At 37.0% G+C, this 25,651-nt stretch overlaps 1 protein-coding gene across 3 annotated transcripts in view; it reads left to right on the top strand.

Annotated features, from left to right (window-relative positions):
- The window catches only part of MPHOSPH8 (M-phase phosphoprotein 8), a 57,135-nt gene that overhangs the window by 9,892 nt on the left and 21,592 nt on the right, over positions 1 to 25,651 (top strand). For all 3 annotated transcript variants that reach the window (XM_032315375.1, XM_032315374.1, XM_032315373.1), the window contains exons 2-5: positions 4,657 to 4,812; positions 17,958 to 18,803; positions 20,273 to 20,372; positions 22,342 to 22,599. In XM_032315375.1, coding sequence (XP_032171266.1) covers positions 4,657 to 4,812; positions 17,958 to 18,803; positions 20,273 to 20,372; positions 22,342 to 22,599 — 1,360 coding nt within the window. The remainder of the gene's footprint in view (positions 1 to 4,656; positions 4,813 to 17,957; positions 18,804 to 20,272; positions 20,373 to 22,341; positions 22,600 to 25,651) is intronic.

Genomic DNA, 25,651 nt, shown 5'->3' with positions numbered 1-25,651 from the left:
AAAAATCAGAAACAAAACAATCTCTGGGGGCGCCTGGGTGGCTCATTGGATTAAGCCCCTGCCTTTGGCTCAGGTCATGATCTCAGGGTCCTGGGATCGGAGTCCCGCATTGGGCTCTCTGCTCAGCAGGGAGCCTGCTTCCTCCTCTCCCTCTCTGCCTACTTGTAATCTCTCTGTCAAATAAATAAATAAAATCTTTAAAAGAAAAAAAATCTTTGGTTTCCAAAGGGACAGTTTTTGTTGTATTTCTGACTGTATTTAGAACCATCGGTAAAAATCATGTTTTTGAAAAATACTAAAACAAGAATTGTTCCATATCTAAGTGAAGAAAACAAGGTAAAATAATAGTATAATACCAGTGTTTTAAACAATATGTGTAAAATACATATTTGTCATTACATTTGTAAATGTAAAGGTGAAGGAAGTAGATCAAATTGTTATCAATATCTGTGGGTGATTTTTTAAAATTTTATATTTATTTTTAAAATTTTATTTAAAATCAGTTTAACGTATAGTATATTATTAATTTCAGAGGTAGAGTTTAGTGATTCATCAGTTGCATATAACACCCAGTGCTCATTACATCAAGTGCCCGCCTTAATGCCCATTACCCAGTTGTCCCATCCGCCTACCCGCATCCTGTTCCCTCCACCAACCCTTGGTTTGTTTCCTATCGTTAAGATCCTCTTGTGATTTGTCTCCCTCTCTGATTTTGTCTTACTTTATTTTTCCCTCCCTTCTGTCATCTGTCAAATTCTATATATGACTAAAATTGTATGATAATTGTCTTTCTCTGACTGATTTCACTTAGCGTAATACCCTCTAGTTCCCTCACGTCATTGCAAGTGGCAAGATTTCATTCTTTTTGATGACTGACTAATATTCCGCGCGCGCGCGCGTGTGTGTGTGTGTGTGTGTGTGTGTGTGTGTGTGTGAAAGAGAGAGAGAGAGAGAAAGAGAGAGATCTGTCTTCATGATCCATTCATCTGTTGATGGGCATCATCTGGGCTCTTTCCATAGTTTGGCTATTGTGGACATTGCTGCTATAAACATTGAGGTGCAGTTGCCCCCCCTTCGAATCACTGTTTGTATCCTTTGGGTAAATACCTAGTAGTGCAGTTGCTGGGTCATATGGTAGTTGTATTTTTAACTTTTTGAGGAAGTTTCATACTGTTTTCCAGAGTAGTAGCACCAGTTTGCATTCCCACCAAAAATGTAAGAGGGTTCCCCTTTCTCTGCATCCTTGCCAACATCTCTTGGTTCCTGAGCTGTTAATTTTAGCCATTCTGACAGGTGTGAGGTGGTATCTCAGTGTGATTTTGATTTGTATTTCCCTGATACTGAGTGATGTGGAGCATTTTTTCATGTGTCTGTTAGCCATTTGTATGTCTTCTTTAGAGAAATACTTGTTCGTGTCTTCTGCTTCTTGATTGGATTATTTGTTTTTTGGGTGTGAGTTTGATAAGTATTTATAGATTTTTATAGCCCTTTATCTGATAAGACATTAGCAGATACATTCTCCCATTCTGTAGGCTTTTAGTTTTGTTGATTGTTTCCTTTGCTCTACAAAAGGAAAGCTTTTTATTTGATGAAGTCCCAGTAATTCATTTTTGCTTTTGTTTCCCTTGCCTCTGGAAACATCTCTAGTAAGAAGTTTCTGCACCTGAGGTCAAAGAGGTTGCTGTCTGTGTTCTCTAGGATTCTGATGGATTCCTGTCTCACATTTAGATCTTTCACCCATTTCAGATTTTTGTTTGTGTATGATGTAAGATGTGGTCCAGTTTCATTCTTCTTCATATGGCTGTCTAGTTTCCCCAACACCATTTGCTGAAGAGACTGTTTTGTTTTTTTAATTTAACTTTTTTTTAATTGGATATTGTTTCCTGCTTTGTCAAAGGTTAGTTGACCACAGAGTTGAGGGTCCATCTCTGGGTTCTCTCTTCTATTCTATTGATCCTACGTGTCTGTTTTTGTATCAGTACAAAACTGTCTTGATGATTATAGCTTTGTAATACAGCTTGATGGCCAGAATTGTGTTGCCCTTAGCATTGGTTTTCTTTTTCAACATTCCCTGGCGATTTGGGGTCTTCTCTAGTTAATTTTAGGATTGTTTGTTCCAGCTCTGTGAAAGATGTTGATGGTATTTTGATAGGGATTGCACTGAATGTGCAGATTGCTTTGGGTAGCAGAGACATTTTTATTGTATTTTTCTTCCAATCCATGAGCACGGAATGTTTTAACATTTCTCCCTGTCTTCCTCAGTTTCTTTCATAAGTGTTCTTGTGGAAGTTTTCAGAATACAGATCTTTTACCTTGTTGGTTAGGTTTATTCCTAGGTATCTTATGGTGTTTGGTCCAGTTGTAAATGGGATCGATTCTTTGATTTCTCTTCTGTCTCATTGTTAGTGTATAGAAATGCAGCTGACTTCTGTGCATTGATTTTATATCCTACCACTTTGCTGAATTGCTGTATGAATTCTAGCAGTTTTGGGGGCAGAATCTTTTGGATTTTCAATGTATAGTATTACATAACCTAAGAAGAGTGAAAGCTTGATTTCGTCTTTGCGGATTTGGATGCCTTTTATTTCTTTTGTTGTCTGATTGCTGTGCTGTGTTGATCAACAGTGGTGAGAGTGGACATCCCTCTTGTGTTCTCAATCTCAGTTTTTCCCTGTTGAGGATGATATTTGCTTTGGGTTTTTTGTATATGGCTTTTATGATGTTAGGGTATGTTCCTTCTATCACCTATGGGTGATTTTTGTTTTTTCCTGATGTTTATTGATTTTCAAATATTACACATTGCTTATGTAATCAGAGAAAGACCTTAATCTTCAATTTATGAAAAGTAGATCTGTAATATTGTTTATTTATTTTCTTAAAAATTGGTATAATTGTATATACTATTAGTATTAGTTTCAGATATACAATATAATGATTTGATATTTTTATGCATTGCAAAATCATAACAACAAGTCTAGTTAATATCCATCACCTTACATAGATATAAAAATTTTTTCTTGTTATGAAAACTTTTAAGATCTGCTTTCTTAGCAACTTCTAAGTATGCAGTACAGTGTTATGAACTGTAGTCACCATGCTGTACATTATATCCCCATGACTTATTTTATGATTGGAAATGTGTAACTTTTGACCCCCTTCATCCATTTCTTCTGCCCCAAACCCCTGCCTCTGGCAACTTCCAGTCTTTTCTGTTTTTCTGTGAGCTTGGGTTTTTGTTTTATTTTGTTTCCTTCCATACATAATTGAGATCATGCAGTATTTGTCTTTCTCTCTCTTGCTTACTTTACTTAGTATAATGTTCTTGAGGTCCAACATGTTGCCAGTGTCATGATTCCTTTTTTTTTAATGGCCAAATAATATTCTTGTGTGTGTGTGTGTGTGTGCGTGCGCGTGCGTGCGCGCGCATTTATTTTCTTCATTCATCTGTTGAGGATACTTGGGCTATTTCTACTTTTTGGCTATTGAAGTGATGATGCAGTGAACATGGGGGTACATGGATCTTTTTGAGTTAGTGTTTTTATTTTCTTCAGATAAATACCCAGAAGTGGAATTGCTGGATCATATGGTAGATTTTTTTTTTTTAATGGTAGATTTTTGTTTTTGTTTTCGTTTTTAATGTTTTGAGGAAGCTTTTTACTGTTTTTGTGTAGTGGCTATAGTAGTTTATATTCTCACCAATGGTGCACAGGTGTTTTCCTTTTTTCCTAGTCCTTGCTAATACCTGTTATTTCTTTTCATTAATAACAGGTATGAGGTAAGATCTCATTGTGGTTTTGATTTCCTTTCCCTGATTAGTGATATTGAACATCTTTTCATATATATGTTGGCCATTTGTATGTCTTCTTTGGAAAAATGTCCATTCAGATCTGCCCATTTATTTATTTGAGAGAGAGACAGTGAGAGAGAGCATGAGAGGGGAGAAGGTCAGAGGGAGAAACACACTCCCCATGGAGCTGGGAGCCTGATGTGGGGCTTGATCCCAGGACTCCGGGATTAAGACCTGAGCCAAAGGCAGTTCCTTAACCAACTGAGCCACCCAGGTGCCCCGATCTGCCCTTTTTTTTTTTTTTTTTAAGATTTTATTTATTTATTTGACAGAGAGAGAGATCACAAGTAGGCAGATAGGCAGGCAGAGAGAGAGGAGGGAGCAGGCTCCCCGCTGAGCAGACAGCCCGATGTGGGGCTCAATCCCAGGACCCTGAGACCATGACCCGAGCCGAAGGCAGTGGCCCAACCCACTGAGCCAGCCAGGTGCCCCCGATCTGCCCATTTTTTAAGCAGATTTTTTTGTCCTTGTTACTGAATTGTATGAGTTCTTTCTGTGTTTTGGATATTATTAACCCATTATCAGATACGTGATTTGGAAATATTTGCCAGTACAGTAGGTTGCTTTTTCATTTTGTTGGTTTCCTTTGCAGTAAGGAAGTTTTTTAATTTGATAGAGTTTTATTTGTTTACTTTTGGTGTGACACTTTTTCTTAAATGCACTTGCTTCAGGAGATGAACATACTTTATAATGATGTTAATTTCCATTTCAAGTTCATTCATATATTCTCAGGATTGTATGTATGTATTTAATAATTTAAATTATCAAATTTAATGTTCTTTATTTGGCTGTTTTAAATTCTGTAACAGGGTAAAATCCTTTATAAAGTTCGATGGAAAGGATACACATCAGATGATGATACCTGGGAGCCTGAGATTCATCTTGAGGACTGTAAAGAAGTTCTTCTTGAATTTAGGAAGAAAGTTGTGGAGAACAAAGCTAAGCCAGTTAAGAAGGATATTCAGGTATCATGTTTTATTTCATATTTCTTCTTTTCAGAATAATAAACTTACTATGATTTTTACTAACATAAGGAATGTGCAGTAAAGAATTTACAAATAGGGTGCCTGGGAGGCTCAGTCAGTTAAGTATTTGCCTTTGGCTCAGGTCTTGATCCCAGGGTCCTGGGATCCAGCCTCACATTGGCTCCCTGCTCACTGGGGAGCCTGTCTCTCCCTCTCCCTCTGTTGCTCCCCGCACCTCACCCTCTGCTTGTGCTCTCTCTCTCTTTCTTGCTCTCTCAAATAAAGTCTTTTTTAAAAATTACAAATAATAATAAAATATATAGTATTCCATGTATTATAAATTCTGTATAGCTGATTGATTCTCACAGAATGTTTAAATTGATTTTGCCAAACTCTTCCTTCTGTAGTCAACCTATTATCACAGTTGAGAAATAAATACAGTTTGGACATGCCGATTAATATTGTTCTTTTAGTTAAGAGTAAGGTGAAAGTGGGGAGGTTAAAAACATGTCAAAAATTTTTGTTTATCCATGGTATGAGCATCTTGTTTTGTGTACCTTAGGAACATTTTTTTGTACTATTCATGTTGTTACTACAGGTATAGTACATATTTGTATGTTTTATCTACATTATCAATGTATTATGTCTGATTTTTCTGCTAATTAAAATCTTAAATCATTTTATAAAGCTATAAATTTTAATCTATTAGAGATTATTCACAGATCTGATTTTTGTTTTTCTCTTCTATTCCCATTTTGGTTTTTAGCTACTTTATTGCTTTTTAGTAAACCCTTGCTGATGGTAAGGAAGGATTTAGAGGTCAAGGAGCTCAGATAATTTAAACTTTTTTTTTTAAGATTTATTTATTTGTCTTATAGAGAGTGCTAGTGGGGGAGGGGTAAAAGGAAACGAAGACAGATAATCCCAAGCAGGCTCCACGTACACGATAAATTGACACAGCTTCATCTCTCGACCCTGAGATTGTGACCTGAGCTAAAATCAAGAGTCTGAGGCTTGGGGTGCCTGGGTGGCTCAGTGGGTTAAAGCCTCTGCCTTCAGCTCAGGTCATAATCCCAGGGTCCTGGGATGGAGCCCCCGCATCAGGCTCTCTCACGGGGGAGCCTGCTTCCCTCCCTCTTTCTGCCTCTCTGCCTACTTGTGATCTCTGTCTTTCAAATAAAAAATAAAAAATCTTTAAAAAAAAAAAAAAAAGTGTCTGATGCTTAACTGACTGAGCCACCCAGATGCCCTAGATAAGTTAAACTTCTGTCATCAGTAGTTTGGAAAAAGATTTCATGGTGGGCTATGTTAGGGTACGTAATCAAAGGAGCGAGACTGATACAAAGCGAAGGTCAAGCAAAGCTTTATTTTGCACCAAGCATCGAGAATCAAACTGACCGGTCAGGGCCGTCTCTTGCAAAGAGGCGACCCCTCCCAGCCTCACAGACTTTTATAGAGGTAGTTTAGCTGGGCGATACACAGGTGGCCAATGAGATTGCAATACACAGAGAAAACTGCCACACACAGAAAAAACTGCTAGGTAACACACGGGTGGCCGATTGAATTTCAATTTACCCTAGTAGATATATGCGTGCCCCACTGATTGGAAGTCTCACCTGGGCTGATCTGCCCTTGTATCTAGGCTTTGCCAGTAAGTTCCTCTGGGAGGAGCGGGGTCAATCTAAGTTCACTACATAAACACAAAATGACTCCCTTTGGCCAACCAGGCCCTTACAGGCTAGAGTGGGATATTATTAAAAGAGACGCAAAAACTTGGAGTAAGGGTTTCCTTCTGTGGATTTGTCTATTGTTATCTTTGGTTCTCTTATTCCACAAATAATTGAATTGGATTTATTTATAAATCTTGTAAGAATTCCCATTCTTATATATTCCTATTCTTATTTATCTTATTTTTTTATTTATTTTTATCTTATTTATAAATTCTTGTAAGAATTCCATTCTTGTATAATTCCCATTGTACTTTTTCATGTAAATTTCCTTTATAGCTTCTATTTACAAATTGAACCAACTCTTACTCAACTTTTTGCTTTTGCTTTTAGTTTTCTTTTTCATTAGAAATTATTGTAATTTTTTAGGGACGCCTGGGTGGCTCAGTTGGTTGGACGACTGCCTTCGGCTCAGGTCATGATCCCGGAATCCTGGGATCAAGTCCCGTATCAGGCTCCCAGCTCCATGGAGAGTCTGCTTCTCCCTCTGACCTTTTCCTCGCTCATGCTCTCTCTCACTGTCTCTCTCTCAAGTAAATAAATAAAATCTTTAAAAAAAAAAAAAAAGAAATTATTGTAATTTTTTTAGAATACTGGCAGAGCTTCTTGGACTTAGAACTGTATGGTGAAAAATTTTCACAAGAAATAGATTCTAACTTTACTGAAGCCTAGATTTTAAGGACTGAATGTTTATCTTCTTTCCATACAATTGGAGTTTCAACCAAAACAATATTAGGAACCAATTTTGACTGAATATTGTGGTTGTTAATAATAATAGCAGTAACAAGGCAGCTTGTATTTACTGAATACTTATTCTATGTATGTGCCAAACACTGGGTCACCACTTTATGTAGATTAAGAGGAGAAACCCAGGTTTAGATAAGTAGCTATAGCTCAAGTTAACCAGTTAGTACTGATAGAGCCAGGCAGCTGTATTCTTTTTTTTTTTAATTTTTTTATTTTTTCAGCATAACAGTATTCATTATTTTTGCACCACACCCAGTGCTCCATGCAAAGGTGCCCTCTCCAATACCCATCACCTGGATCCCCCAACCTCCCACCCCCCCGCACCTTCAAAACTCTCAGATTGTTTTTCAGAGTCCATAATCTCTCATGGTTCATCTCCCCTTCCAATTTCCCTCAACTCCCTTCTCCTGTCCATCTCCCCTTGTCCTCCATGCTATTTGTTATGCTCCACAAATAAGTGAAACCATATGATAATTGACTTTCTCTGCTTGATTTATTTCACTCAGCATAATCTCTTCCAGTCCTGTCCAAGTTGCTACAAAAGTTGGGTATTCATCCTTTCTGATGGAGGCATAATACTCCATAGTGTATATGGGCCACATATTCCTTATCCATTCGTCCATTGAAGGGCATCTTGGTTCTTTCCACAGTTTGGCAACGGTGGCCATTGAGGCAGCTGTATTCTTTTTTTTTTTTTTTTTTAAGATTTTATTTATTTATTTATTTGACAGCCAGAGATCACAAGTAGGCAGAGAGGAAGGCAGAGAGAGGGAGGAAACAGGCTCCCTGCTGAGCAGAGAGCCCAATGCAGGGCTCCATCCCAGGACCCTGAGAGCATGACCTGAGCTGAAGGCTGAGGCTTAACCCTCTGAGCCACCCAGGCGCCCCGAGGCAGCTGTATTCTTAACCAGTTTGGGCTATCGCTTGAAATCCATTCAGAGTAGTGGACTTACCTGGTTTTTAAATTTTTGTTATAGTGGCAAGGTCTTTAATAAATACAGTTTTTAAATTACTAAGCAAAATTTGCGTTACTTTTAAATTTTTTTTAAAGGAACCTTTTACAAAATGAGTTCACATTAAAATAAAGACTTTTCCTCAAATTCTTTTGCTATACTTACACTTCACTCTTATGGAATGGGTGCCTATTGTTTCTTTCCCTATTTCTTTCCCTAAAAACACTCTCACAAACACAAATAAACCTGTTTTACTAAGTGCTAGGTTTTCATTACTCAAAAAAATTAGACTTTTTGATTGAATTCTTGCTAAAGTGTATTTCTCATTTTCCTGCAATAAGATAAGTTTGCTAAAACTTACCCCAAGAAGTTTTATTCTTACAGAATACTAGCTTTATTGTCTCTTTTACTTTACCAAGCCTCTGGTTAAACCCTACTTGCAGCTCTTTTTCTTGTTAGAATTACTGATAATGGTCTGAATGAGAATGATTCCTGATAGACTGGTGTGTTTAAGGTGTATTCTTAAGCTTATGAATCCTGTCTTAATTTTAGAAAGATATATCTCCACCTGAGGGATGCTTAGCTGGCTCAGTCAGTAGAGTATGCAACACTTGATCTTGGGGTTGTAAGCATGAACCCTACATTGGGTGTAAAGATTACTTAAAAATAGTGTTTAAAAAAAAAATACTTGTAAAAAGTATTTTTTTCTAAGCTCTCCTTACTATTTTATAAATAATTTAAAATTCTAGGGGTACCTGCGTGGCTTAGTTGATTAAGGGTCTGCCTTCAGTTCAGGTCATGATCCCAGGGTCCTGGAATTGAGTGTCAGGCTCCTTGCTCATTGGGGAGTCTGCTTCGACCTCTGCCCCCCACCCTGCTGGTGATCTCTCTCTCTCTTTCTCTCTCTCTAATAAATAAATAAAATCTTTTTTAAAAAATTTAAAATTTTAGGTACATTTTGAATCTGAAATTCAAAAATTCAAAATTTACATTTTAAAGACTGAAACTTCTATTTCCTATATGATGTCAGCTTTCTCATGAATTCTCTCGTCTGTTAAGTATTCAGTCTATTGCTGTGACTCTTTGAGGTAAGATCAGTGGATAGGAATATGGCAAAAATACAAATAGTCATTGATCTTTTTCCTCTTTAGCAAAATAGTTTTGCCATTGAAAAACTTCGTGATTCTTTTCACTGTAGATGTAGAAATAGTATGTAGGAGAAAACTGCTTTGTTCATCTCATCATCCATGTTCATGCAAGCAACAAATATGTGTTGTCTATGAAAATTGTGATCTATCCCAGTAACCAAAATTTTTATCTTATGTAGGGGTTTCACCACAGTAGTATCTGTAAGAATATTTGATTAAGCATCACAGAAATAAGAAATGGTTTTCTAAAGTAACCCAAAAAAGAGCACCTGGATGGCGCTGTCAATTAAGTGTCTGATTCTTGGTTTCAGCTCAGGTCGTGATCTTAGGGTTTTGAAATCAAGCCCTGTATCGGGCTCTGCACACAGCTAGGAGTCTGCTTGAGATTCTCCCTTTCCCTCTGTCCCTCCTGCTCATGCTTTCTTTCTCTCTCTAAAATAAATACCTGTTTTTAAATAAATAAAATAATCCCCCAAAATGGTTTTAATGATAGTAATCAGAAAATATACATGACGTAGAAATGTTATTCATTAAAATACTTTTCATCATCATTTAACATTTGGTTCCCTTTTTATCTTTTTGTTGCCCATCAAGTATTTTAAACTAAAAATTGAGGTGCTATTTAACGTACATATGTGTGATATGGTCTAGCCCTTTGTTTTTAATGGATAGATAATCTACAAGTAAGGGAACCACTGTTCTGCTTTATCAGCACTTTACTATTTATACTTTTCTGGGTTTTTTCTTTTATTTAGGGATAGTATTTTTAATAAATATAGTGTCTGATACCGTCCAGACTCTTAATTTTTAAAGAATTAAGTTAAGGAAAATTTGAACACACAAACCTGTAAAGGGCAGTGTCATGAGACTCATTTGTCACCATCAACAGTTGTTACGAGTACTTCACCATCCTTCCTTTTTCTGTCCACTGCTCCCTCTGTCCCTTTTTATTCACTAGGATTGGTTTTTTTATTTATTTTATTTATTTATTTTTTTAGAGAGAGGAGGAGGTTGGGGGGAGGACTAGAGGGAGAGAGAGAATCCTGAGCAAGCTCCAAGACAACCGTGGAACCTGATGTGGGACTCAAGCCCATGACCCCGAAATCATGACCTGAGCCGAAATCAAGAGTCGGATGCTTAACCAACTGAATCACCCAGGTACCCCTATTTGCTAGAATCTTTTCAAGCAAATTGAGATTTGAAAAGGGTCTACACAACATGTGTCATTAATAATCTTACTCTAAGCAGTTCCTGCTCCATGTTGTTTATTTGACGAAGAAATCACATCATTTTCTGTAGAATTTCCCATATGCTAGGTTTGGCTTAGTGCATGGTGGTGTTTAACACGTTCCTCTAGCCCCATATTTTTGTAAACTGGTAGCTAGATGTGGAAGCATGATTATATTTACATTCAGGTTTAATTATTTTAAAAAAAATTTATTTTTTAGATAGTTTTTTTTTTAAGATTTTATTTATTTATTTGACAGAGAGAGATCACAAGTAGGCAGAGAGGCAGGCAGAGAGAGAGAGAGGAGGAAGCAGGCTCCCTGCTGAGCAGAGAGCCCGATGCGGGACTCTATCCCAGGACCCTGAGATCATGACCTGAGCCGAAGGCAGTGGCTTAACCCACTGAGCCACCCAGGCGCCCCATGTTTAATTATTTTTGCAAGGATAGTTGTAAGTGGTGTTCATCTCCTGCACATCAGAAAGCACATGATGTTTAGTTGACTCCCTTAGTTGACTCCCTTACAGTGGGGTTAATACGATCTTTGAAATTAGGTGTTTTTAGTCTGATCCTTCATTAGAAAACTCCCAGCTTTGCATGTGTAGGTTTTAGGAGCCCGTTGCTCATTGCCTAGGACCATTCTCTCATTAGAGGGTGGAAAATAGTGATTTTCTAATTCTGTCATTCATCCCTGTGCATTTATTAGCAGGAATACTGGAGGTATTGTGGTCATGGTTCTGAGATGAGGAGACACTGCTGGCAGGGAGAGGTGAAGACTGAATTAAGGTAGCATAGTTGGGATAACTGATGGTACATTCCATAGGATTTAGTAACTGATCTGATCTAGGGAAAAGCGGAGTCAGAGATGACTAAGGTTACCCATTTGGGGACCCAGACAAATGGTGGTATTACTTAGGGAACAGATGCAGTTTTGAACACATACAGTTTTGAATACTTTAGATTTTAGTTACTTATTTGTCATCCAAGTGAAGATGTCCAGTTTCTCATTGGAAATACTGGTCTGAGTTGAAGAGAAAGATTTGGGCTGGAAGTATAGATTGGGTGATTTGTGGAGAATACAGGATATGTTTATTCCCGTGTTCCAAGTAATAATATGATTGTAAGTATTCTGAAAAAACTAATTGTTTGAAATTTTTTTGAAGTAATGTTAGTCATATACCTAGCAAGATGGAATTTGTTCTTCTTCTTCACCCCCATACCACAGCCTGCACCTTTTTTTCCCTTTTATCAATATGAACAGTTAAATAAAAACAGGCTGTATAGTTGAGAAATGAGGTCGACACCAGTCTTTGGCAAAATGATTTTCTTTTTTCTTTCTTTCTTTTTTTTTTCTTTTAAATAATAAGTGAATGTGTTTATTTAGTTTTGGATCAAAATTATTTTAAAATCTGTTCTTTTTTTTTTTTTTTTTTTTGTTCAGTTAGCCAACGTATAGTACATCTTTAGTTTTTGATGTAATGTTCAATGACTCATTAGTGTATGTAATACCCAGTGCTCATCACCACATGTGCTCTCCTTAAAACCCATCACCTGGCTACTCTACCCACCCCTACCTGCCCCCCCCCAACCTCCCGTAACCCCCAGTTTGTTTCCCAGAGTCTGTCATGGTTTGTCTTCCTCTCTGATTTCTTCTTGTTCAGTTTTCCCTTCTTCCCCTATGGTCCTCTGCACTATTCCTTGTGTTCCACATATGAGTGAAATCATATGATAATTGTCTTTCTTTGCTTGAGTTATTTTACTCTTACCATTTGCATTGACATGGATGGAACTGGAGAGGATTATGCTAAGTGAAATAAGGCAAAATTATTTTTAAGATGAAGGAAGTCAGTTGGTTGTAAACTCTTTAGAGTGGAGGGAAAATTGAAATATTACAAGTCATTAAGTACTCTTTCACAGAAATTTCTTGAAGCAAAAAGGTAGCTTTTGGGTGAGAGCATGACAACAGGAGCACTTGAGGGCAGGTTGTAGACTTCTAAGTCCTCAGTGTGTATTCGTATTTTGTATATGTTTCGTATTTAGTGACAACAAAGACATTCTCCTGCATTGTTAACACTCAGGGAACTTTAAATTTATCAGTGTGCCCTATCAGTAGCAGTATCTCAGCAATATTGTTAACCTAATGTGCAGCTAAGATGCATCTACATTCATCTTGATTTCCCCTTTGGTCTTGGGATGTCCTTTGTTCCTTTCTGTCATGCAGGGCATTTAGTTTCATGTCTTTCTGGTTTCCTTTTATCTAGAACAGTTCCATAGCCTGTTTTCCGTTTTTTCATCTTTCATGGTGTGGATCTTTCTTTAAGAATCCAAACCAGTTCGGGTACCTGCGTGGCTCAGTCAGTTAAGCATCTGCTTTCAGCTCAGGTTGTGATCCCAGGATCCTGGGATGGAGCTCCACATTCTGCTTCCTGCTCAGTGGAGAGTCTGCTTCTCCCTCTGCCTGCCACTCCCCCAGCCTGTGCTTTCTCTGATAAATAGTAAAGTAAAATAAAATCCAGGCTAGTTGTTTCATAGAAAGTTCTTCACATTGGAATTAGATGAATGCTAGTTAGTGTTAAGTCACAAATAGTGTTTTTTCTAAGTTGGAATTAGATGCTTTGTTTCCTGATGATTAGATTCAGCGTGAACATTCTGACAAATGCATTATATAGGTAATTACATTATGGCAAGCGATACATGATACGTCAATTATCCCAATTATTGCTGGTGTTAAATTACAATTGTATGACAAAGTGAGGCCTGTTTTTTCCCTTTTCTTTCTTTTTTTTTTTTTTAAGATTTTTTATTTATTTATTTGACAGAGAGAGATTACAAGTAGGCAGAGAGGCAGACAGAGAGAGAGAGGGGGAAGCAGGCTCCCCGCTGAGCAGAGAGCCCGATGCGGGACTCGATCCCAGGATCCTGAGATCCATGACCTGAGCCGAAGGCAGCGGCTTAACCCACTGAGCCACCCAGACGCCCCTTCCCTTTTCTTTTTAAAAGTACCCTTTTCCTTTTAAAATAATAACATAATAAATAACCTAATAATGAGTAGTCTTTGAGACTGAGAGTCTCCTGTTCCCCCACAGCCTCTCACCCCATGATTTTAAAATACCTTGATGCTTCTTGCCTCAATTGGTTATTCCTTTGTTGGTTACAAGTACTGATTTTTCTAATGCTGTTATAGTATATTTTTTTGTTTGTATTTTATAAAGAACAGCTCCTCCCTCCCTGAAATTTTTTTTAGTATCAGTACATACTCATGGAATCTTTTTATTCATCAGTCTTCCATTGCTGTTGTTACGCATGTTGCTGCTAAAATGGTCCCAAATTTGGGTAGGTGGAGCCCCTTCAAGGCAGCTCCTGTGTCCTTTTGATATTTCCCTTTCTGTTTTGAGCACATTGTTGCTTCTGACAAGTTGTTCCAGTGTTACCATGTACTTTCTTATTCCATCCCTGGTATCAATCATTTCTCCAAGGAGTCCTGATTCTTTGTAGAGGAGAATAGGCTTAAAAACTTATTACTACTTATTACTACTGGGGTACAATTATTTCTAGGCCCTTTAAGTAGACAGAGCTAAAGGAAAAAATATATGTCATTTTGTTTAAGTCAAAAATTTGTATTGGTGTCTATAATTTCAGTCCATGACCTCAGGGTCTTCCACTCATTCTGCCCGGCCATAGTCTGTTTCCCTTTTCCTAGTGTGAGAACTCTGGTTCCCACCAACATTACTCATTTACTCAGTTCTACAAATGGATGTTTACTACATCCATTCTGTTGTAAAACTCCAAATTTATTTGCAATTCTTTTTGTCCCTACATAAGCATATTCACTGAGGATGTTTAGTATTCAAAAGTTCTTTGGGGATGCCTGGCTGGCTCAGTCCTTAAGTATTTCCCATCAGCTCTGGTCTCCTTTCCAAGGTCCTGGGATCTAGACCCTGAGCCCCTCCTCAGGCTCCTTGCTCGTTGGGGAGCCTGCTTCCCCACCCCCAGCTTGTGTTCCCTCCCTGTGTCTCTGTCAAATAAATAATGTTTCTGTCTCTGTAAAATAAGTAAAATCTTTTTTTAAAAAAAGTTCTTTGGATCGATTTTTTTTTTCTTTCTGATGGTTATGTTACCAATTTGATAAACAAGGTTCATTTGGTTGTTACTGTGTTCCCTCTACCTCCATATCTGATTTGAAGTACTGTCCCTTTACTCTTGGGTTAGAACTACAAGGCAGTCAGCAAGAATACTATGTGTTGTTTCATATTTTCTCACCATTCTCTCCCCGTTATTTTGATAGCTGCTCTACTCAAGAGTATTTAGTGACTGTTACATACGATACTCTCTTATAGTCCTCATTCAGTCTTAATTCTAAAAGCAAATATCTACTTAATGGTTTTTACCTGTCTTTATTTTGATGTCTAACCAGTCATTATTGGTTATCTGAAGCTCATTCTTTAGCATAGTGGTTCTCAAAATGTGGACACCAGGCCGAAATAATCAGTTATCCTCATCTGGGAATGTGTTAAAAATGCAGTCTCTGGGCTGCACATTGTTGGATAGGGACTGTCTGCCCATGTTTTTGGGGTTTCTTGGTTGGGGGTTGTGTTTTGTTTTGTTTTGTTTTGAAGATTCTATTTAATTTTAGAGATTGAAAGAGAGAGTAGAGAGAGGGAGAGCACAGAGCTCAACACAGGGCTCATCCTATGACCCTGAGATCACAGCCTGAGCCAGAATCAAGAGTTGGATGCTTAACTGACTGAGCACACAGGCACCCCATGCCTGTGTTTTGATAAGCCCTCCAGTATGCTGATGCATGCTAAGGTTTTAGAACCACCTCATGGTGGAAGGGCTCATGACAAAAATATTCCTAGAGTTCTTGTATTTCATAATAGTTGTTTGCAGTCTTTAGATCTGAAAGCCGGTTTGACAGGATATAAATTCCTTGGCTCACAATTTCTTTTGTTGAATATCTTAATGTGTTATTCTATTGTTATCTGGAGTAAAACACTGTCCTCTAAAGATGAATCTGGGGTGCCACAGTGGCTCAGTCATGATCCCAGGGTCCTGGGGTCGGCAGGGAGCCTGCTTCTCTCTCTCTCTGCTTGCCTCTCTGCCTACTTGTGATCTCTCTCTGTCAGATAAATAGATAAAATCTTTTTTTAAAAAAAAGATGAATCTGAATTTCCTTCTCTTCTAAGTGACTTGGTATTTTTGTGTGATGCCTCAAAATTTTTGTTTATTTTCTCTACTGTTTTGTAGGCATGTCTTTCTGGCATGCTTTTATTGTTTTAGAGTACTCTATTCCTTGGTCTGTTTTTTTCTTATAACAACTCAGTAAAATATTTTACCCTAATTTTCTGCTATTTATATTGATATGAAATTACTTTTTCTGATGTTTTAGAAAGCAAAAGAAGTGGACAAGATAATTTTTTTTTTTTTTTTAACTTAACAGCTCCTGAGCTGTGTCCTTTAAGGGTTAGTTAAAAAATATGGCCTTAGACCTAATGAGATATTTTTTTCCTGGCTTTGGTTTTACCCTACCCACCTTCCCACTGCCCAAATCTGAATTTTCTCTTTTCTGTGTTTCCTGTTTCTCCTGTCCTACTTTATTTGGAATCTAATTTCAGCAGTTTCTGCTCATTTGGGGGTTTTGTCATGGAAGTCCTGGAAGAGACCACTGACAATACTTTCGAGAGTTCACAGGACCTGGCCTAGGCCAGCCCTTCACATGTCCATAGACACCTGCAGTCACCCTGTACACGTACAGCTTCTGCCCCTTCCTTCCACTCCTCTTGGATTGACCTGTCAATCTTTTTTTTTTTTTTTTTAAGATTTTATTTATTTGACAGAGATCACAAGCAGGCAGAGAGGCAGACAGAGAGAGGAAGGGAAGCAGGCCCCCTGCAGAGCAGAGAGCCCAGTATGGGTTCTCTTCAGGGCTCAATGTGGGGCTTGATCCCAAGACCTTGGGATCAAGACTTGAGCCCAAGACAGAGGCTTTAACCCACTGAGCCACCCAGGCGCCCCAGGTCTGTCTTTTTATGAAGCAATTCAGGGAGATTCAAAAAGTTATGCCAGTTCCACCATACTCTCACTATCTTGTTAACCTCAGTGATGTTCATTTCTTAGACACTATAGGAAAAATGTGGGCTTTTAAATTTTTTAATTTTTTTAATTTAAAGATTTTATGTATTTGACAGAGCTAGTGAGAGACAGCAGAAGGATCGGGAGCAGCAGGCAAGAAGGTGAGGGAGAAATAGGCTTCCCACTAAGCAAGTAGCCCAGTGTGGGTCTTGATCCCAGGATCCTGGGATCATGACCTGAGCAGAAGGCAGATGCTTAACGAACTGAGCCACCCAGGTGCCCAGGAAAATGTTTTTAAAGTGTACCTATCTTTCCTCCCTTTCCACCCGCACATCATTTAGAAGAAAAGACTTTGGGGAATGAGAACTGAAAATACTTTGCAGTGTTTTTGTGCCTATCATGAATATTTTTAAGATGTGGGGTTTTTTGTTTGGTTGGTTTTATTTTTTGTTTTGTTTTGGTTTTGGTTTTTGTTGTTGTTCTTGCTGTTTTGGGGGTTTTGTTAATGGTGAAATATTCATTTTCCATAGGAGGTATTTCAGGTTCCAACACAAATCAGATCAATTGGGGAAGTAAGATTTGTGTGCAGTTTTGCCCATTCCATATGTAACTGTGAAATACAACAGGACCTTTAAAGATATCTAAGATCTGCTCTTTAAAAACATTTAGATTGCATTTAGATTGGTAACTACTTTTTTGTCAGCCAAGAAAGTCTATACAAATTACTTTCTTGGTGTTTTAGGGAAATTTGAATTTCAAATCATATAAAACACACCATACATAAGGCTTTTATTGTTCATTTCTGTTTTAGTTTAGTTTGGGACCTTCAGCGACACCATTTGTTTAGCACTGTGTTTATTTGCTTTTTCAAAATGAGACTTACTGTCATCACCAAGGCCTGTTTGCTAAATCAGAGACATAAGTAATATACAACTTCAATTTAGATAAAATTTTTTTTAAAGATTTTATTTATTTATTAGAGATCACAAGTAGTCAGAGAGGCAGACAGAGAGAGAGGGGGGGAAGCAGGCTCTCTGCTGAGCAGAGAGCCCGATGTGGGGCTGGATCCCAAGATCCCAAGATCATAACCTTAGCTGAAGGCAGAGGCTCAACCCACTGAGCCATCCAGGCGCCCCGCCCCTAGATAAATAATTTAAGAACTTGAGAAACTGCTTGAAAATAAAAACATTTCTACCAGATTTCATTAGTACTACTTTTCAAAATCTTTAAATTGCTATGTTAATGACTAGTTAAGTCTTTTTATATTTTATAGAGACTGTCCTTAAATAATGACATATTTGAGGCAAATTCTGATAGCGATCAGCAAAGTGAGACAAAAGAAGATACTTCTCCAAAGAAGAAAAAGAAAAAATTAAGGTATAGAGAAGAGAAAAGCCCAGATGATATGAAAAAGAAAAAAGCAAAGACTGGGAAACTCAAAGATAAATCCAAACCAGACCTGGAAAGCTCCTCTGAAAGTTTTGCTTTTGATTTAAGGACAAAGAAAAGAATTTCAGAAGCCAAAGAAGAATTAAAGGAATCCAAAAAACCCAAGAAAGAGGATACAAAAGAAACAAAGGAATTAAAGAAAGTTAAAAAGGGTGAAATAAGAGATTTAAAGAATAAATTAAGAGAAGATTCTAGAGAAAACAGAAAAACAAAAAAAGATAAATGTCTTGAATCTCAGTTGGAATCTGAATCAAGTATACTTAATGACTCCCCTTTTCAAGAAGATGACAGTGAAGATTTACATTCTGACAACAGAGAAGAGAAACAGAAGATTAAAAGCATAAAAGATAAAGCAGGGCAAGATGCAATTCAAGATGATTTTGATAAACAGCCAGATGACTTTGTGAGTGCTGATGAGGATGCAGATGTCAAAGCAAAGAGAAAAAGAAAGAAACTGAGAAAGACCGAGGAACTTAAAGAGAGCAAAACACTAGAAAACAGGAATCTTTTCCTAGAGAAGAAAACTATATACAAGAAGCAAAGGAATCAGGACAAAGGCAGAAGCACCACAGAGTTTGATAAGCTGCCGCCTTTACCTGTCCAGACACAGAGGAGTTCAAGAGCAGGTGTGGAAGAGAGAGGACTCAGGTCCCCTGACTCAGGTGGAGAGGTAAGTACTCTGGGGATTGGTTGAAGGGCAGTCAAAGTCTTACAGAATACAGAAATATTCAGATCAAGCTGGCATTCTTTTTGAGTGATCAAGAAATTTCACAAAAACAAAGAGGAAACCGTGAAACAAACTATAAGAATAGTTTTCAGTAGTTAAGTTACTTACTATGTGACTAGAGTAAGCACTTATAAATACTGAAGATCATCTAGGTTTTGGATCTCCCAAATTTATCTCTTAGTCTTAAAACTTGCCTTTTTTAGATTACAACTAGAAAATTGAGGACTAATTTGGGAACAAAAGGATTTTTTTTTAGGGGTACTCAGGTGGTATGTAGCATTGTGTATTAATGCTGAAAATAAGCTTCATCAGCTTAGCTTTTCCTTGCTTGATATTTTATCCCTTCTGTCTCACTATACTGTTTTTTATTTAAATAATATGCACAAATAATTACAAGCCTTTTAAATCTTAAAAAAATGTTTAATAGGATTTTATCCCATTATTATAAAAGTTATTTTGTATGGTTTTTCAAAATGTAAATACTTTCCTCATTATGAAAGTATTCATATATGCAGTATTTACCAAGAGCTATAAAAAGATCTTTTTTTCATCTATTATTCTTTGTGGATTTATCTTAAGGAGATCATTTTAAAGCAGGGAAAAGCTAGATATACAAACATATTTATGGCAGTGTAGTTCTACTAAAACTAATACCAGTCCAACTAACTATCTAGACATGAGGGAAATGATTAAGAAAATGTTGTTGTATCAACTTTGGGACTGTTATCTCTCCATTGAAATACTAATTATGAGGTCAAGGTAGCAAAAATAGAAAAGTTTGTAAAATACTACGCTGAAGAAAATTATAAACTCAGTTGTAAAAATATCTATGCAGTATAAATAAAGGAAAATGAATTTTAAACAAAATTATCTATGTAAATTTACAAAGATCAGAATGGAGAAATAAAAATAATGATGTTTCATTAGTAGGACTAAAGGAGAATTTTTCTGGAATTTTTTTTTTTAAGATTTTATTTATTTATTTGACAAACAGAGATCACAAGTAGGCAGAGAGGCAGGCAGAGAGAGGAAGGAAAGCAGGCTCCCTGCTTAGCAGAAAGCCCAGTGTGAGGCTCAATCCCAGGACCCTGGGATCATGACCTGAGCTGAAGGCAGCAGCTTAACTTACTGAGCCACCCAGGTGCCCCTTTTTCTTGAATTTTTAATAATGAAAAATATTTAGAGTGAGGTGTTGGGTTTTGAATTTGATATTTTGTAAATCTTCGTGGTTGAGGGATAATCCTGACTGTGGAAGCAGTTGATATGGAAAAAGATTTAATAATTAGAGGTTATGTGCCGTAGTACCCAAAATGCAGCCACTGATGCCAGGGACCTGTGTTTTCCAATCTTCAAATATATAATATCAGTTCTTTCTCTCTTCCTGTTTTGGGTCTTTCATATGTCTCTTTCAGGAGAAAGAGATTAAAAAAAATGAACCCAAAGAAAAAAACCAGAAAAGGCATGATTTGGACAAGGAAGAAAAAGGCCGTAAAGAGCCAAAGGGATTAAAGAGTGAGTGTGAATACTAACATTTTGTCATTTACCATTGTCATCTTTTATACAAAGGATTCAATTTAGTGTGAAGACAGTCTCTCATTTCTAACCTGCAATGTCATAGAACTAGAAAATTTCACTGGAGAATTTAGCACTGTATGCTACTTTTATTTAAACAGTTACTTTAGTTTATTATGTTATGGTTCATATTGTTTCTGTAATTTTTCCTCTTCTGTTTACTTTGTTGTTTCTCCTTTTGATGAAGTACACTAGAATCATGGAGACACTAGTTAGTTGTGGTAGAAGAGTAAATGTGTCTATTTATAGTGGATGCTGAATGAGACAAACTACTGTTCATACATGCATGTGTTGTATTTAGCTATGAGTCATTTGTGTAAATAAAATATAGAGTATAAATTTTGGATCAGAAAGATACAACATATTGAGAATCCATGACGTGTCAATACTATAATCATGTACTTTATAAAACATTCACCATTGTAGTATTGGAATAAAACCCCAATAGATATTTTAGTTCATGTACCATAAGTACTTGGAACATATGTTCTAATGAAGTGGTGATTCTAAGAGAGAGAGAATTTCCCCTGGTTTTTCTCCCAAAAGCTGAGAGTAATAGTCAAAGTAGATTTTGGTTATAAGCCTAAGCTGTGATTTAGTAGTAAGTAGTAGGGTATTGGAAGCTGAGAAGGAGCACTTGTTTTGATGGATTATGCATAAAGTAGTTTACAATTTAAAGGCTATCTAGTCAGAGTACTATAGTTTTAAACATGTATTATTCTTCAAAAAGTAGAGATTCAAAATACTGTGAAATTGAAGCTGGATAATTTTTTTCTTCCTCCTGCTATCTTTATTTGTCTATTTCTGATACACTTTTACCTTCAACATGTAGTCTTAAACTGCTGTTCATCCTATTTATAATGGTACTTACCTGGGAGTCTAGTTTTCAACATCCCTGCTAATAAATCCTGTCTGGTATGTACCCAGAGTTTATAATGGAGTTCTTCCTAATTTTGTTCTGTTCTGCCCTTTTTAGAGGTCATTATCTCACAGCTAGTGTTTTGCCAGTATTCTTTCCACTTTTTTTTTTTTTAATAAATTTTTTTTTCAAAGATTTTATTTATTTATTTGACAGAGAGATCACAAGTAGGCAGAGAGGCAGGTAGAGAGAGAAGAGGAAGCAGGCTCCCCGCTGAGCAGAGAGCCTGACGTGGGGTTCGAACCCAGGACCCCGAGACCACGACCTGGGCCGAAAGCAGAAGCTTAACCCACCGAGCCACCCAGGGGCCCCATATTCTTTTTCCACTTTTTTTTTTTTTTTTAAGATTTTATTTATTTATTTGACAGAGAGAGATCACAGTAGACAGAGAGGCAGGCAGAGAGAGAGGGGGGAAGCAGGCTCTCTGCTGAGCAGAGAGCCCGATGTGGGGCTCGATCCCAGGACCCTGGGATCATGACCTGAGCCAAAGGCAGAGGCTTAACCCACTGAGCCACCCAGGTGCCCCTCTTTTTCCACTTTTATCTTTAGCTAAAAGCTGAGTGGATTTTCACAGACAACAGGTATAATTTTAGCATGGTCAGTGTGCTGGCACCCGTTTCTCCCGTTCACCACCAGGAATCATTTTTGTGTAAGGTTAACCTCAGGATGCAGTTGAAGGCAGTTGTTTTAGCAGGACGGTGGTGGCATGACTAAGATTATTTTGAGACTCACCATCTTTAGTAAGCCTTTCAAAACTGGGAGTAGTTCTAAACACTTAACAGCTATTTGCTTTAGAAACCCTTTCTAAATACTGAACAGCCAATAGAAAGGCCAGTTGAAATAACTTTGAATGGTGAATTTGATCGTTCTTTATAACCAAGGCAAGTATTAGTAAACATTTTAAAAATAACTGCTTAACACCCAGATTTTCTTATGATTACAGCAGAAATTTGTGACTCATATTTATTCTCAATTTTATTTTTTCACCAGCCTTTAAGGAAATCAGAAATGCATTTGATTTATTTAAATTAACTCCAGAAGAAAAATATGATTTTCCTGAGAATAATCGGAAAAGAGAAGAAATATCACTAGATTGTAAAATCACAGAAGATCACAAAATGAAGGAAAACAAGCAGTTACTTAAAGAAAGGAGAAATACAAGAGATGAAACTGATACTTGGGCATATATAGCTGCAGAAGGTGATCAAGAGGTTCTAGACAGTATGTGCCAAGCAGATGAAAATTCTGGTATGTGTGTGGTCATTTTGCAGTATTTTTTCACAGTAAATGCACCATATTATTTCATTCTCCTTACTCTTCTCTTCCAGTATAATTCTTTTTTCCTTTTTTTTTTTTTTTTTTTTTTTACATTTTATTTATTTATTTGACAGAGATCATAAGTAGGCAGAGAGGCAGGCAGAGAGAGAGGAGGAAGCAGGCTCTCCACGGAGCAGAGAACCCGATGCGGGGCTCGGTCCCAGGACCCTGGGATCATGACCTGAGCCGAAGGCAGAGGCTTTAACCCACTGAGCCACCCAGGCGCCCCTTCCAGTATAATTCTGATCAGAAAATAATGGCATAGATTTAGTGAATCTCTTGACATTTTTACTACACTTTTATATTGAAGACTTAAGTCTTTCTATGATTTCTAAATTCATTAAACAAATATTTTCAGAGTTCCTATACTGTGCTCAACACATTTAGAAATTGGAAAGATTTCGGTTTTCTACATTACCTTCTCTTGCCAATCAGTCTGTTTCTATATCTTACTAGATTTTTTTCAGTAAATTATCAAATACATACTTATTTGTATTCTGTCCTTTTAACTTTGCAGTAAGTAACACTTGATAAATAAGACTATATTATAAATGCTATCCTGGGGATGTTGGAATTGGCTGCCAAGGAGGGTAGAATCATGTGGAATACAGAGTACAATAGCTATAGGGAAGAGTAATAAAAAGAGTTGTATGTATAAAACTAGGATGGAATAAACAAAAGAGGTTAACCTGATAAAACTGTTACTTGTGAATCTTAAAAAATAATTGAAGAGAATTTTTAAAATATTTCAAAATATATGGCAGGCTAGATTCTCTGGGTGGCTCCCATACTGCAGAGCAACTAGATTCTGAACACTGTGTAAAAACATGCTTTTTGATACATTACTGAGCTTGCAGGCAATTGATACACTGTCTAAGAGGAGTACATAAGAGGGAGGAAAGAGATTACCCGCAGGGCAAATGCCAAAAAGCAGCACTCCTCTTGGGATATTAAACAAAGAACAGATAGTAGGTATTGGTTTGCAAACTCAGAATTTCCCTGGGTGAGATCTTGAAACCAGCATGGGTGTGGGGAGTGTGGGAAATGACCTAAGGAAGAAGCTAGCCATTCCAGATTGATAGATGGCAGGTTTAATAAGCAAGGGAACTTATATACAAGCTTCACCTTGGTTGGCCACAAGATGGGTAGATCAATCTGTGCATGTGTACACACACACCCCCCTCCTTCTGAATCTTAGAAGTTTATATAGAGGCTTTAACTGGGTTCAGTCACATATTTAGTCCAGATGGTCTCAATAATACCTTATATTCTCAAGGCTATGTCCTTGAAATAGCTCCTAGTATGGGAATGGTGGGTAGCATGTACATTCTAAGGAGAAACCTCCAGTTGCTCAGGTCCAGCCTGTGGGTCAACCCAAAGTCACATCCTCTCGATGACCTCCCAGTAGTAAAAAGCATCAGTAAAGCCAGAGGTTGGTTCATTGTAAGAGTAATAGACAAGCTTTTAGCAACATTGATTACGGAGAAGAAAGGATGCTTACACAAACAATATTCCCAATGAAAAAAGAGACCTGATTATAGATTGGGTCCAGATTAAAAAGACAACTCTCTGAGTAATTTTTTACCAATAAATTTGAAAACAGAATGGGAAAATTCTTGGAAAAATATAGTTTAAAAAAAAAAAAAGAAAAATATGGTTTAACAAAACTGACCCAAGAAGAAATACAAAAATTGAATAGTTTTATAACTGTTAAGGAATGTGAAATAGTAATTTAAAGTAACCTTAAAAATTTAGCAGCAGGCACAGATAGTTTTCATATGCAGGAACTTACCAAACTTATAAAAAGGTCTTTCTAAAAATAAAGAATGCTGACTCATTCTGTGGGCCCATCAAAATTTCAGAACCAAAATGAGATAAAAATTTCGTTAGAAAGGAAAATGACAGGTCAAGTAAATATCCCAAACAAAACATTAGCAAATTGAATCGAGCTGTATATAAAAACCTCTTATGACCAAGTTAGGTGTTCCCTAGGAATTCACTATGTAAGGGAGAAACTGATTCAAGAACATTCTTGATATTTAAAAAACAAAACCTAGCAGACTATGAATAAAAGGAAGCTTTCTCAAATTAATAAAGAACATTAAAACTTTGGCAGACATCTGTCACCCCTGTTTTTCAACAGTGTTCTAAGGCCTACCCAGTAGAGTAAGACAGTAAGAAACAAAAACATACAAGTATTAGGAAAGAAGCCCCCCCCTGCAAAGATTTTCATTATCAGATGTTACATATATGAAGAACTCAATTCACAAATATTTAGAAATGTTTAATGTTTAGCAAGGTGACTTGGATGGATATAAAACCAATATACAAAAGTTAATGACAGTTCTCTATTTCTATACAGTATATGTTTCTGCATATATTTCTGTGTAAATAATGTAATCATAAAAAGTTAATTTTCATCAAAAAATAATGAGGATGTAGAGAAAAAACCTTTGTGAACTATTGGGGGAATGTGAATTGGTACGGCCTCTGTCAAAACCATATGGAGGTTCCTCAAAAAAGATACATATGACTCATAATTCCACTGCTGAGTATATCCAAAGAAAAGGAAAACATGAATTTGAAAAGAATATACATCTCTGTGTTTATTGCAACATTATTCATAATGCTAAGATATGGAAGCAACCCAAGTGTCCCATCAACGGATGACTGGATAAAGAAGCTGTGGGTTATGTGTACATACATATACCTACACACTCAGTGGAATATTACTCGACCATTAAAAAAAAAAATTGAGATTTGCAACAGCATGGATGGACCTACAGGGTATTATACTAAGTGAAATAAGTGAAAGAAAGACAAATACCCCCCCAATCTGATATCAGTTATATGTGGAAACTAAAAAATAAAACATGAATAAACAATAAGCAGAATAAATATAGGGAACCATATATATATCCCATAAATATAGGGAACAAACTGATGGTTACCAGAGGATAGGGGAAAGGAGAAAGGGGAAAAA

This window comes from Mustela erminea, chromosome 15, assembly GCF_009829155.1.
Source record: "Mustela erminea isolate mMusErm1 chromosome 15, mMusErm1.Pri, whole genome shotgun sequence".
NCBI lineage: Eukaryota > Metazoa > Chordata > Mammalia > Carnivora > Mustelidae > Mustela > Mustela erminea.
The sequence above is the reverse complement of the archived record's forward strand: the minus strand, read 5'-3'. Positions and strand labels throughout refer to the sequence as shown.